This window comes from Taudactylus pleione, unplaced genomic scaffold, assembly GCF_031769625.1.
Source record: "Taudactylus pleione unplaced genomic scaffold, aTauple2 ptg000397bl, whole genome shotgun sequence".
Lineage (NCBI taxonomy): Eukaryota > Metazoa > Chordata > Amphibia > Anura > Myobatrachidae > Taudactylus > Taudactylus pleione.
In genome coordinates this window covers 3,455,839-3,470,714 of record NW_028284799.1, presented here as the reverse complement: position 1 = coordinate 3,470,714, position 14,876 = coordinate 3,455,839, and the positions used below count along the sequence as shown (strand labels likewise).

Sequence of the window (14,876 nt, the reverse complement as noted above, 5' to 3'; positions counted from 1 at the left end):
GGTAGACAACTTCCTATGGTTATGGTGTACTATCAGGCCATGGTACATAATAGAATTGTAGATTGGTATCGGAATTCACAGGAGAAACAGTGGGTAGCAATTGAATCTGCCACTACTAATTTACATTTATCTGCCGTTCCGTGGTGCAACAAAGTGGTCTTTTCGGATCACCCGACAATGGGACTGACCCTAGCGTTGTGGAGGATGCTGCAAGCAAGGCCTGGTGTATCTTCCTTATTCTCTCCCCTCACTCTATAATACACAATCCTCTTTTTATACCCGGAATTTCAGGTTGCGTAACGGCCAAGTGGTGAGCTTTAAGTATCAGTAGACTGGGAAATTTGATCTCTGAGGGTGGCTTTAAATCTTATACCACTTAAGCTAATGAGGTGGGTTTGTCTGACCAGGACTACTGGTTTTATCTGCAAATACGTCATTTTGTCTCCACTTTAGGTGTGAATGTCCAATTGGGTAGAGCTTTGACTCCTTTTGAGTCTCTGTGAACAACTGCTACCGCCCCTAAACATGTTGTTTCCAATATTTACCAACTCCTTTTATCCACTTACCTCCCGGCCAACTCGACATATCAGGACGCTTGGGATAAAGACATGGCTTCCAAGGGCATTCAGCTCAATTGGGACAAAGTATTTCAATATATTAATGCTTACTTTTCCAGCTTAGAAATTCTAGAAACACAATATAAAGTGTTGATGAGGTGGTACCGTTGTCCAGATATTTTACACTGTTACGTTTAACAGTGACCACTCATAGTAAGCCATCTAGAACTCACTCTACAAGGTCTTCCGCCACTAACAACCATCCGTTGTTCCCTTAGAGATAAATTGCTCACTGGTACTGCTTGGAGTAGTAGCAGTTTACAGGAGTGTCAACTGGAATCCTGAGATGAAAAGAAGGAGACTTGCACAGGAAGAACAGATAATACATTTGGAGAAATGCGGCTTGGGAGCCAATGGTGTGAAGTATGCCAATGGTGAGGCCAATGTGGCGATGGTGCGGCTTGTGTGCTGATGGTGCAGCAATAGCCATTGGTAGACAGTCAAAGGTAATGCTGTGGCTTTGGGAGCCGATAGTGCTGCAAATGTGCTGGTGATGTGGCAAATGTGCCGATTGTGCGGCTTGTGTACCGATGATGCAGCAATAGCCGTTGGTAGACTGTAAATGGTAATGCTGTGGCTTTGAGAGCCGATGGTGCGACTTGTATGCCAATGGCAGCACAGAGGTGTAGGTGCGGCTTGGAAGCCGTAGAAGAAGCTGGAGAGTCGGGAACAGCATGGAAGCTGTTGATGCTGCATATGTGCCGAAGGTTCGGCAAGAGTTGATGGTAGAGGAGTAAGTAGTCGGTGCTGCGGTTTGGAGAGCCAATGGCATCACGGTGGTGAAGGTGCGACTAAGAAGCCGTAGGGAAGCTGGAGAGCCGGAGGTAGCACGGAAGCCACTTCGGGACAGCCAAAATTTGCACCACAAGGAGGAACAGAACGCTGATCATGCATCCAAGCCGATGGAACTCACAGATACGCTATAATCGGCGAGGCGGCAAAAGTCCAGTGTGTACAAATAGAAGGAAGCACCAATCATGCTGCACAGTGGATGACACGTCACTTTCTAAGGCGTGCCGATCGCCTAGTGGCAGGAGAAACTGGAGTAATCCCGTTCTGACTGGGTAAACTGTTTCAAGGAGACAAGTCGTGACAAGTTTTCTCCAGTTGTTTCTACTCTTTGTTGGAGATGCAGATGGATAGAGGATTATTGTATTTGGTGTGAGTGTCCGTTGTTTGCCCCATTTTGGGGCGGCGGTCATAGCTTTGGCATGAGAAACTCTTGGTTTCTCTATTCCCACAGGTCCAGATTTCTGGTTACAATCCCACTCAGATATCCCCATTTCTCAGTATAAAAAATCTTTGCTGAGGCACATGAACAATGTGGCTAGAGCAGTACTTCCACTTAGATGGCGTTCCCACTTTATGGGACTGGTGCCAAAAATGAGATTTTTATATGCATATTGATGACATATTTCACTCAGCTCCGGAAAGGCAGTCTGATTTTACTGCCAGGTGGTGTAGTTGGTCAGAATTCAAATTCTCTACATCATATAAGGATATAGTGCCTGATTCAGACCCGCTCGCGAGCGGTGAGTGCTCGCAAGCGGGTCGATGTTGGCCAAGTGTGCATGCGCACAACGGAGCCGGCTCCGTTGTGCGCATGCGCCAGACCCGAATAACGACGGCCAAGCCGTCGCTATGGGTCTAGCACCAAAGGGGGCGTGCGGTCGATGGTGATTGACAGCATGCCCCCTTTGGTGGGCGTGCCTGCCCAGACGGAGGTGTTCCCATGGGAACGCCTACCGGCTGGGGCCGGCACCACTGACATCACTAGTGATGTCAGTGGGGGTGCTTTTGGCACTGATAGAGCCAAAAGCACTCCAGGGCTTGTGGCAACGAGAACCTACCACAAGGAGGGTAGTCACCCACAGCTATGCGAGCGGCCAGGAGGCCGCTCTTAAATTCAGAGGGACGGCCCTGATTCAGAGCGAGCGTTCTGTCAGAGCGTCCGGCTCTGAATCAGGGCCATAATCCCTCAGACTCCAGGTTAAGTTTCTCTTCCATATAAAGCTAATGATGTGTGATTTCATGTGTCATGCTCTATTGCTCCGCCTTAGATTTACTAACGTGATACTGTACTCTCTGCTTATACCCCCGATCTACTTTGTTTTCCCTTCCTCCCACCTTTCAATTCCCTTCCCCATTTTTCCTCGTCTCCCCCACCCCCTTTTTTCTGTGTTTCCGGCCTGTTGTTTAACTTGTTTTGGAAATTGAATGCTACAGTTTTAATAGTGGGTGCAATTGATCCTATGTATAAGTATATATGCTGGAAATGCGGTTGCTGTTGTTTTACTTTGAAAATTTAAATAAAGAATTTATAAAAAAAACAACAACAATGACACATTTTTCTGCTCATTATTTAGCATGTGTACAGTATATTTGAACTTCTTTATACCGCTTGCCACTTCCTAATCATGTTGTTTCAGCAGCACCTATTGGTTTTGATTTGACTGATAAGTAAGTTATAAAACAAATAAGTGTGTCTGGACTGGATATTTAACCAGTTCTGATTAGCTCAATCCAGAGAAAAACTGGGAGTCTGAGGGAAGTGAACTACAAGAATGACCTTGCACAACAGAATCTTGTTTACACCTAATGGGAGATTTGGAACTCTTTACATTTAAGTTAATTATATATCCACTGCTGCAGGTCAGAAAAAGAATTATGGACATGCCTACTGTTTTTGCTTACTTGTAGAGCTAAACTCTTTTCACAAAAGTAAATTGTAATGTAGAGATCTTTTTATGCGCTATTTATTTAGGTGTAAAGGAAAGATTCACCTTTTGTAAGCAGACCCAAAGGGTCTATAATGAATATAATAGTAACTGCCTAATGTGCTTGCTTGGTTAGTAAAACTCTCTACTATCATACTTGCCAACTTTGCTGGGAGGATCCTGGGAGATCCGTTGAAGGGGGAGTTCAGGTGGGAGTGGGGAATTGGTGTAACACTATGGTCTGCGTAATCACTACCCCTTTTTCTGCCTACTTCACAGGAGAATATATAAAATTAATTGGTCTGTTTGTTTGTTGTCTGTCCGGTTATGTATTCAGACATAGATTGGGATGAAAATAACACAAGGTAGCCCAGTTGGATCCTGGACAGGTTTTAGGAGGTTGGGGGTCGAACCTTCTGTAGGTGTGCGCTGGGCAGAACTTTGATCCTGGAAGCCTGTTGTGAACCTTCCACTGAATGGATTTGGACAAAATCTTCACAGAGTGGTAACATTGGATCCCAGAAAACATTCTAAGGGGTTGAGGTCCTGGTCGGACCTCCCGCTGGTGTATGCTGGGCAGAGCTTTGACCCAGGGACGCTGGCAAGAGCTTTGACCCGGGAACCTATTCTGAGCCTTCCACTGGATGGATTTTGATGAAAACTTCACATAGTGGTAACATTGCATCCCAGAAGACATACTAGGGGGTTGAGGTCCTGGCCAGACCTCCCGTTGGTGTAAGCTGGGCAGAACTTTGATCTGGTGAGCCTGGGACTTCCACTGGGTGGATTTGGATGAAAACTTCACAGAGGGTGGCAATTGGTTTGGGATGCGTAATGGAGTGGTTGGTGTCCCAGGCGGACCTCACAGCTGAGTACGCCGGGCAGAACTTTGACCTTGGGAACCTGTTCTGGGCCTTCCACTGGATGGATTTGGACGACATCACATAATAAAACTTAATAACTTGAAGATTTAAACCCGGGCAACGTCGGGTACTTTAGCTAGTTATTAATAATTAAAAACAAAGAGCCTAATGCATGCATTTAAAAAAAATGCATCTATTTTCTGTTTTGATGAGTTGTACGCATTGTGCAGTGTGCATGATACAGATGTGCATGGCTGGTTGGCTATTAATTATTTAATAATCATCAGACATAGGAAGTTTATTGAGAAGCATGTTTTTTTTAGGAAGGACATTTTTGAGAATTGTCTTGAAGCTATCTATTTCAGGGCAAATCAAGTGCACTTTGCATACTTCAGAGGATTTTGACGTCATGACATATTTTACATGTTTTTCCTTCTTTTTTTTGAATAAATGTAGAAAATGTATGTCACTAAAATCCGCCTTTTGTCTTAGCTAACCTCCACTGTCTAGAATGGGAGTTATTCCCACGGAATTGGATTTTGAAGAGGTTGTACTCTGTAGAATAATATTTATGGAATTTTAATGCTATGTCAACTGTGATGTATTGAATAGTCCTAATAAGGATTATGGCTGTATTGAGTATGGAGACGTTCTGAAATATGGATGACACGATCATCCTCTGAAGCACACAGGCCTGAAAGCAATATGCCGAATGTTATAAAAAAATAAAAAATGTTCTAAAACTCATTGCTACTGATAACGGTGAAGTCTGCAGAACTTCAAGTTATAAACTGTAAATAGCTTAATTTAGTGAAATCAATACCTTTGGCACAACATGTAAAATGTATTTATTTTTTCTAAACTACATTGCAAGTTTTTTGTTTTGTTTTATTAAGATCATGTCTTGTAAAATGCTTGTTATAGGATTCAACCTGTTCGTTCTGAACCTGTCAGCATGCCTGGATCACCACGTACTGTTTCTGATCGGAGGGGAGGATCAACAGTTATTGATGCCAGCTCAGGTAGGAAGCCCTTTTGATGGTCAATTAGCCGTAAAGGGTGATTATATTGGTTTTTTTGGATTGCCTGTGTTCTATAAGAAGTGCTGATATATGAATAGTCTCCTATTGTTACAACATAATAAAAAAAATACTCGTCCACAACTGAAAAGAAAATTGTATTGTTACTCTATAATTATTTATTGTATACAGTATGTTGTTGTCTTTTTGTTTATGGCTAAAACAAATCCATTCCGTGTATATGTTTCTATATGCCATAGTTTTCCCTGAACAGTCCTCATTTTTCTATTAGAAACTCCCTCTGCTTATTTTCCCATAATTCAGACACATTAACAGGACACATTAAGATATATTCTTATGTATGATTTATCTTTTTTTGGTGCCTAAAATAATAATAATAAAAAATAATGATGTGGCCTGAGCAACTTCTAATTGAAATGGATGTGTTGGATTCCTTTTTAAAATTATAGGACCCATACATGTGGAATGGAGATCTGTATCTGACTTTTATGGCAATGGAAACTTATTGTTCTATTATAAATTGACTGCACATGTCAGCATGGATTGCCTCTATTTAGGGATAAGTATAACTCACAGTTGTGTACGGAGCTCCATACAGATCGCGCTACAAATGTGCGCACGCATCGCGCCATGCGATTACCTGCTGCGGAATTCACTACACTATGCTATGGCGCACACTGTGATTGCATCATGCATTTTTATGGCGGAGTGGGTGCGAACGCAGTGCGCATATCTGCTCGCGGGGACACGCCTCGTGCCATGCGTGGCACGATTTGCTGTGTACGCAGCAAAAATGTAGCAGGACACATCTGTATTATTTGTAGTTAGCTACAGCATGTTATGGCTGCTCAAAAGAAGATGAAATGGAAAAAACATGGCAATTTTAAAAAGAGGAATGATTTTTCGCTATCAAAATTGACGCCTATTGGATTATAGCAGTAGTCAATAGCTAAAAAACATGCAGGGGTGTTGAGATTAGTGTTGAAAAAATGTACAGGATCCAACTGAATGCCTGTGATTTGGTATTAACTGATGTGCTGCATGTAATATGAAATGCATTGAGCACCACGGCCTCTGTACTCACCACTTGAAGATTCCAGAACGGAGGTTCCGAAATTACGAGAGTATTCTATAAGAGAACCCTGACCATAGTCACCAGTTACCTCTTTGCTTAATCCCATTGTCACTTCTCAGTCCTTCTTGACCTGTCTGAAGCCTTTGACATAGTTGACCATCCACTTTATGCTCTCTTCACTCACATGTTCTTAGTGACACTCTCTCTCTAACCAATCCTCCTCCCTTACACCCTCCACCTACCTATCTCCCATTACCTGTAAGGGACTCTCAAGACTCATTCCTTGGCAAACTACTCTTTTAACTCAGAATTTATGTCTTCAGTACTATCTTTATGCTGATGACACACCCAAACAGGGGCGTAACTCCCAGAGACAATGGAGGCTCCTGCCTTCGGGCGCCAAGCCCTGAAGGGGCTCCTCGATCTATAGCATGTACAGCAACAATAGTGTGATTCACAGAGGAAAACGAATGTGAACGCTGATCTTCCACTGTAGCTCTGCAGCGACGTACCTGCTGCTGTTGCAGCATTGATTAGCTCTGTCCCGGGAACCTCGCTAACACCTGCACAAGGGGACAGGAAGGCTCCCATCTGATACCCCTCAGCCTGAGCTGCAGCAAGCGACAGTGCACCCGTCACTGCTGCTGGACAGTGTGCTGGGACCTGAGACACCTATCCCAGGGACCACCAGTACAGAGATCCACACACTGGTAACCGCCGATTATGCATCACAACAAACGACTGCTCACCAGCATACAGTATGCTGCTGCAGAGTTGGCAGAAACTCTGTGATTCTGTCTGACACTGACCTACCACCTGGAGCCGTGGAACAAAATGATATATTAGGTATAATGGTATATGAGCTAAAGCCACAGTGAAATGCATGTTGGTGTCCTGCTGTGTATCCGATGCCTCATGTACAAATTGTGAATACTACATATATATGTTTGTACCTATGAACTAATGTTAGGAGAACTATACCTGGGTCTTGACACTGCAAGAACCTGGGGCTTGGTAGCACTAAATCAGGGACACACTCTCTTATACATTTATACCTGATATGTAAATTATCATACACCTCTAGGCCCATTGAATCATCTTCATATATTCTTTCCAGGTGTGATTGCGTGGGTATATTTGTTTTGTGGGGGGGGGCGCCAAACTCTAAATTGCCTCAGGGCGTCTGGAATGAACTTACGCCCCTGCCCCCAAATCTATCTGTCCTCACTATCTACTCTTATGCCACGTACACACTAGACAATTTGAACGATAACAATATCTTTATCGTTTATCACGTCCAATATCGTCCAGTGTGTATGCGGTGAACGACCAACGACGCGCTGTCTCGCAGGTCGTTTATGTTTTGGGATGAGGTACGGTGCCAGCACTGAACGATATAGTTAACAATATCGTTCAGTATGTGTGCTCAATGTCGTTAACGACATTGAGCCTGGCACTGCAGGGGAAACACTAGACAATATCGCTCATGGAGCATATCGTCTAGTGTGTACGCGGATTTAGATGTCTTAATGTTTTCTCAGGTTTCTTGTCTTCCATTTTTTTTTGTGTCTCCGCCCCTCCTCATCTCTCCCTCACAGTTGACAATGCCATCAATTCAGTTCATCAAGACTGCTACCTGGGTGTAACTCTTAATTCCTCTCATTCACTCCCCACGTTCAGTCACTTAGCCAGTCAGGGTAGTTCCATCTTAGGAACATCACCAGAATTCACTATTTCCTCTCCCTTGACTCTACCAAAACACTTTTACATTACCTCATCATGTCTCATCTCAACTATTGCAATCTTCTCTCTGGTCTTCCCCCTCAATCACCTCTAAATTTCAATCTCTCCTTAATGCTGCTAGACTGATCTATCTTCCGTGGTATTCTGTCTCTGCCGCCCCTCTCTGTCACTCTCCACTGACTCCCTATCCCATACAAGATTTGTCTTAAACTCCTTACCGACACACCTATTTCACTTTCATCTCCCACCTACATCTCCAACCTAATTTATTTCCACACCCCTTCCCCTCTCTGGTCAGCGGGGGACCGCCGCCTCTCCTAGCCTATGATTACCATCTCTCACTCCTGCCTCCATGACTTCTCCCACACTGGTCATAACCTATGAAACACTCTCTCTCATTCTAGAAAACTCTTCCCCAATGTCTATTGTTTCAAATGCTCGATCTCATCTCACTTATTTACCCCTAGAGTAAAGCTGGGTACACACTGAGCGATGTGTACCTAGCCAACATGTCGGCCCAATAAGCCAACATATCCTATAATAGGTACACATCAGAACGAGGTAATGAAGGACAGAACCGTCCTTCATTACCTGCAATGGAGCCACTTGCAATATCGTCTATTGGACATGCAGCGCGGTTGACCGGACGATGTTGCCAGCGTCCGCGGGAGCAAACATATTGCCCGTACACACTGAGCGATGCGGCCGATATGTTGTTCCGATTCGGCCGGAAATGACATATCGTGCCAACATCGCTCCAGGGTGTACCAGGCATAAGAGAACCTGATCTGGTCTTCCCTCCTACAACTTTAAAATCTGGTATCTCCTCATTACCCCCACTCCTTACCCTTTTTTTTTAGACTGTAAGCTTTCATGAGTAAAGGCCTTCCTTTCACTTGTTTCTTCCCTCCCCTTAGATCCACTATCTCGGCCAATTGGTATATGCTATAATTATGCCTATACTTGTAATTATGTATATATTATATACATGTATTATTCTCTTACTTTGTTTATCTTATTTTGTTCAGTGATGTGGAAATTTGTGGTGACACTTAAAATACTAAAAATAAATAATAAAAGGAGAAACGCATAGTGAAAAAAAATGTAGAAAAGTGTAAATGTCACATCAAAAAAATCTAACCTCCTACTATTTTAGAACCACACTTTTACGCTAAATATATGCATCTGTTTTCCTACTAAAATGCTGCACTGCTCAGTTTAGCCTCATTAACGAATTAAATTAATCAACAAATCCAGGCCATCGCGATTTTGTGGCATGTATGAAGTTCCTTTTTAAATTACTTAAGAGCGCAAACTATAAATTTTCTACTTTGCCAAAATGCAGCATGTAGGTGCAAAATGTGTCCCATTTAAAGTATAAGAAAAGCCCTGGGGCTAAATGTAATAGCTTGCAAACTTCTGATGCTGCCGGGATTTATGCAAGTCTCCCTGTATTTTTAAAGTGATAATCATTTTAAAGGTTAAACCAACTTGCTTTAGCCTTTAAAATGATTGCCACTTTAAAAATACGGGGGTTTTGCATACATGCCCGCAACATCGGAAGTTCCCAAGCTATTACATTTAGCCAGCTTTAGGCTGCTGCACAGATACTGTACTTTTGCAGAGAAGAACTGAATGTATACGTTCCTGAAAAATAAAATGACTCTAAAAATGGGCATTTACATTATTGTAATAATCTTGTTTTTGCAGTGTTCCGCAAAACTAAGTACATCACCTATTTTGTGCTATGCAAGGACAGGGCCAGATTAAGAGCCACCTGGGCTGGTGCTCAAAATAATCAAATTCCTATTGTGAGAAGAGGTGGAGCTGTGGCCAGTACTGTGTGGGAGTGGCCAGTGCCATGTGGGGGGGGTGCACACCATACACTATCAGCCCCACGGTCTTAGAAAAATGTATAATTTGTGTGGAATTTAGAAATCAATTTTAATTTATAGTATGATTTACAGCTAGATAGTTGGTCATCATCATGCTTCATAATGATGGGCCTATTTTTATGTGGCGACCTAGGGCTGTAGTAGTAGAATGCCTATGCCCATCGTTATTTCTGCTGCTACACAAATCACTCCACCTTGCTCTGCTAACCTAGGCAGAAATCATGGAGCATGGCAAAACCAGAGCTGATTTTACATTGTGCTTTGACAATGTAGCCCTCCATAAATTACCTCAAAATTGTCATGTTACCTGCAAGTTTTCCAGTAGCAAATGTCTTGACCATAGAAAAGTATCCTGCTCAGTTGCGTCCCTCCCTCTGGTGACACCCAGGGCGGGTAGGATTGTAGTGCACACGGCAAAGGCGCAAGATGGCAAAAAGAGGTGTGGCCTCACAGGTAGGGCGTGGCCTTGCAGATAGGGACGTGGCCTCATGGTCCGATTCCCCGTTTTAGTCACTACGGGGGTTCCCGAAGATTCAGATTGCCCTTGGGTACCAGTCTGTTTGCAGTGCCAGCTCCCTCACTGGGGTATATTTACTAAAGTGAGAGTTTATAAAAGTGGAGATGTTGCCCATAGCAACCAATCAGATTCTGCTTAACATTTAACTAGAACCTTCTAGAAAATAATAGCTAGAATCTGATTGGTTGCTATGGGCAGCATCTCCACTTCTAAAAACTTTCACCATAGTAAATATACCCCACTGTGTCAGGAGCCGAGTGCTGCACATTATGCTACAGGGCAGCACCCGGCTCCTGTCACTGAGGAGGAGTCGCCACTTTGGTGTCACCCCTTGTGACGTCACTGTTCCTGCTAGTTTCAGTTTCGGCCACAGTTATCCCACGGGGAGGATCTACCTGATTAGTTACTGGGTGGAGTCTGAGTACAGGTGAAAATAGGACAATGACTGGACATCCCTTTTAACTAATTAAAATAAGCTTTGAAGTTTAAAAAAAAAAAAAGCAATGATAGTATTTAATTGATCCTCTGATAAAATACAGGCATGTTTTTGTTATATATATATATATATATATATATATATATATTATACACACACACACATTCAAAATAAGCCTTTAACCTATTGTGTGATAGTGCTGATGCACTAAACCATGATGCAGTGGTCCCTAGTAAAGTACAGATGCTCTATTGTAACATTTACATGCAGATGCATTACAATGTATATAATACATCTTGTTAGTGACGTGGTCTCCCACAGTGCTAGCAATACAGTGTTATAAGGCAGAGACTAGTTTCATACGCCATTACAGCTGCAAAACAACTGGGGGTTCAGCAGGATTTTGTCAAATAAAATCCCTCACAAGTAGAATTATTAAACACAAAGCATTAGTCAAGCAGTCAGGAGACGGAGAGGATTTTAATCTGTAGTGATTCCGAAATCCCCTGAGAGGCTGTTGAGTGGATTGAGGTTTAAACTGTACAAAGAAACTGTAACAAACACAAAAAAAGGATTTGTAAAGGTTGTAGGGAAGGGAGTTAAAACAATGGATTTAAAATAAAGATTTATGATAAAGATGTGTTATGCATATTGGAAACAAGATCTGGCATTCCCTAAAATTCAGCCTATTACTGTTTAAGAAGCATTGGTATGATCCAATCAGAACTATGACTGGTGTCCTAAATTCTGCGATTTCCATCAAATTTCAGCATTGTCCCTTATTTAACAAAAAAAAAAATCACTTTGGCTAATTTGTGGTGAATAGGATACCACTAATACATCACATGAGGCACATTAGCCAATGTTTATAAATGGGAGAATGACTAATTCCTACTTCTTTTACTTATATGTTGGTAATGAAGGGTGATCATGCTTTGTTAAAAAAACTTTTTAATTTACTTTAAAGCAATACTTTGTTACTGGATTCACCCTATGGGACTTATTCAAATTTCGGAGCATAGCAAAAAATAATGCAATTAACTTTGCACCTTGACAAAAGCATGCTGCCCTGCAGGTGGGGGAGGTTTAGATGTAATAGGGGCGTGCCCAAACTGAAATCTAAATTGCTGTGTAAAATACCCTGAAGTGACTGCTCATGGCAAGGTGATGTGAATTATCAGAGTTCGAACATGGCATGATTGTGGGTGTCCGTCGGATAGGACATTCCATTTTTGAAGTTGTGTGGTCACGTGTCTACTGAGAATACATCATGGAAGGTATCACCATCCACCCTGGACAGCGCAGTGGCCGACCACGGGTGCTTAATTACTGTGACCAGTGATGTTGGACGGTTTGTCCAAATACACTGTCCTTTTTTTGCATTGCTTCCATAGATACAGGAACGAGGGAGGGGTGGCACCCTCCCAAACGTTGTCAATGCAGAGTAGAGCTGGATTATCTAAGAGGCCCGGCACATGCCTCCTGTCGCCATACAGTGCTGCTGCATGACCAGGCTGCCGTTGCCTCAATTGTTAATGGGGCCTGGCAGCTACATGTACTGTAGGGACTGAGCATCGAACTCGCTGAGGGGCCTATTCATTAAACCTAAAAAATCTCTGGAGATAATTAGCTTTAGAACTCTCATGGAGTTCTAGCTAATTATAGGTGGAATTCATCATTCCACCTCTCCATAAGTATCTATTCCGAAAAGCTGTCATTTTTGCGATGACAGCTTTTCGGGAAATAGATACTTTTCCCTGCCTACACTACCTTATCGCATCTGGAAACAGTGCTGCGCATGCGCTGTTACATCTGTAAAACCAGCGCATGCGCAGCACTTTTTTTTTTTTTCTCTAAACTTTCTTGTGCTCTGCTGGGGAGCACACATGACAGACCAGCCTCCTGAGACTGAGGACGGAGCAGAGCGCCGGAGGGACTCGTCGGGGGACCTGCACACGTGGATACAGGTAAGTTTCACCTGCTATTCGCCAACTCACAGTGGCGAATAGTAACTGCATCAAATTCCGAAAATTTATAATTTTCGGAATTTGATGAATACCACAATTTCCACATCCGCATACTAATGTATGGGGAGTGTGGAAATTAACGCAGGGGAACTTAGCAAGGAGATATCTGTGATATCTCCTGTGCTAAGTGGCTACATGAATACCAAAATAACGTTATTTAAGGAAAATGTCCTTAAAAACGTTATTTTTGTGTTGATGAATAGGCCCCTGAGTGTTGCTGGGAGCTGAGTTAACCCCGTGAGATTTAGCACAAAAGGTCAGAGCTGAGTTTTGATTGGTGGAGCCTCATGGGTAAGATTCATCAGAGCGAGGCAGTACCTGCTGGGCCTGTGTAATGTTTGCTGAATGCTGAGGTCTGTGATTTTTTAAAGAATGGAGTCCCCCGTAATGAATGGAAGCAGTCAGGTATTTATAGAGTTTAAGGAAACTGAGTTTGCATATTTGTTTCTCTTTGACCATATTTGCAACTCACATTACATACTAATGCAAGGGTGGGGAACCTTTTTTCTGCCGAGGGCCATTTTGATATATAGAACATTATTCTCGTGCCCGGTGCAGGCAACAGTCCCTCCATGTAACGTCACGCGGGGCCACAATCGCCGGTGATTACAGCAATGCCCGGAGCATCCTGAGGATGCTAAGCGGACCTGTAAGGGCAGCGGTGTGACCGTCAAAAGGGTCCTAAGGATGCTTCTGGTGTCACTGCTGCATAGATTCTGGCTGCTGGGTGCCATTCTGGACACCCTGTTATCCAGATGAGACTAACAGAGAGAAGCTCAGAGGGCCAGGCCAAATGACTCTGCAGGCCTTATACGGCCCCCAGGCCTGAGGTTCCCCATCCCTGTACTAATGGCATCTCCTATAGTATTAGAACTAAACAAAACTAACTTAAATGTGCAGCTATTTATATACTACTGAAATGTCTGTATTTTTTTTTCTGTTTAACGATAGCTGTTTGTGTTTGCTTTTGTTCAATGTAAGGTGAAGTCTGAGCAGGTCTTCTTCCTATGGGTGTAAGCAGCCCAGCATAGTGTGTGTAGTGGTGTCTGATAGTAATTCCCATGTGTGGCATGAATGCAATGTGTACTGCACCTACTGTTCTAAACGTAATGCATTATTAGTTGTTGCATGAATTGCTGTATTGGAGGGATTGTCAGTCCCTATGTCTGTATTTGGTTGGAGTCTGACATTGTAGTCACTATATGTGTATGTACATAGGGCGGCTAGATGCCGCAAAGGTTGCGGCGTTTGACATGTAAGTTTTTCTCATTCTTGAATTTTTTTTTTATTTATACCTTCAGAATATTTGCACTGGTGTGTGTGTATAGTAAAGGGAATAGAAGGGTGCATACACTGTGCTTGGTTCTATTACGTACGAGTAGGGTCACTCTCACGGCAAACTCGCACTGCGAATTCCATGTGCAATCCAATTCCAAAATCTTTATTTTAAGGTAAAAATGTCGGGACAAAGGACCTCATTCAGAGTCGGTCGAAGCGGCCGCACGGTTGTACGCCACCGATGTTCGCTATACTGCGCATGCGTAAAGTTCGCAATGCGTGTGCGCAAACTAGCCACTACGATCAGAAATTTATCTCTCCTTGAACACAGCCAGGTCGGTAGTTTGAGTGACAGATTGAGGCGTTTGTGGGTGGTAACGGGAAGGTGCTTGAAAACGGGGGAGTGGAGATCCGAACGCTGGCGTGCCTAATTATGCGAACAGCGTTTTATGGGAGTGCATACGGTTTATGGGAGTGCATAATTAACAAAGTAGCGTCATGGCACATGTTACATGGGAGGTTTTTACACTGACATGATCGTAGAGCTTAAGAGAGGGTATGGTCAACCTTAAGCTCTACGACCAGTGCCGATGGTTCCCGATGGTCTCGATTAATCCTTATATGCCCGGAGATGACGTGCAATGTGTACGAGAAGGGGGCGTATTTTT

General features: G+C 43.2%; 1 protein-coding gene across 6 annotated transcripts in view; it reads left to right on the top strand.

Annotated features, from left to right (window-relative positions):
- Positions 1-14,876, top strand: part of BCAS3 (BCAS3 microtubule associated cell migration factor) — a 1,455,708-nt gene that overhangs the window by 827,182 nt on the left and 613,650 nt on the right. For all 6 annotated transcript variants that reach the window (XM_088446353.1, XM_088446352.1, XM_088446357.1 and 3 more), the window contains one exon: positions 5,122-5,219. In XM_088446353.1, the coding sequence (XP_088302479.1) occupies positions 5,122-5,219 (98 nt within the window). The remainder of the gene's footprint in view (positions 1-5,121; positions 5,220-14,876) is intronic.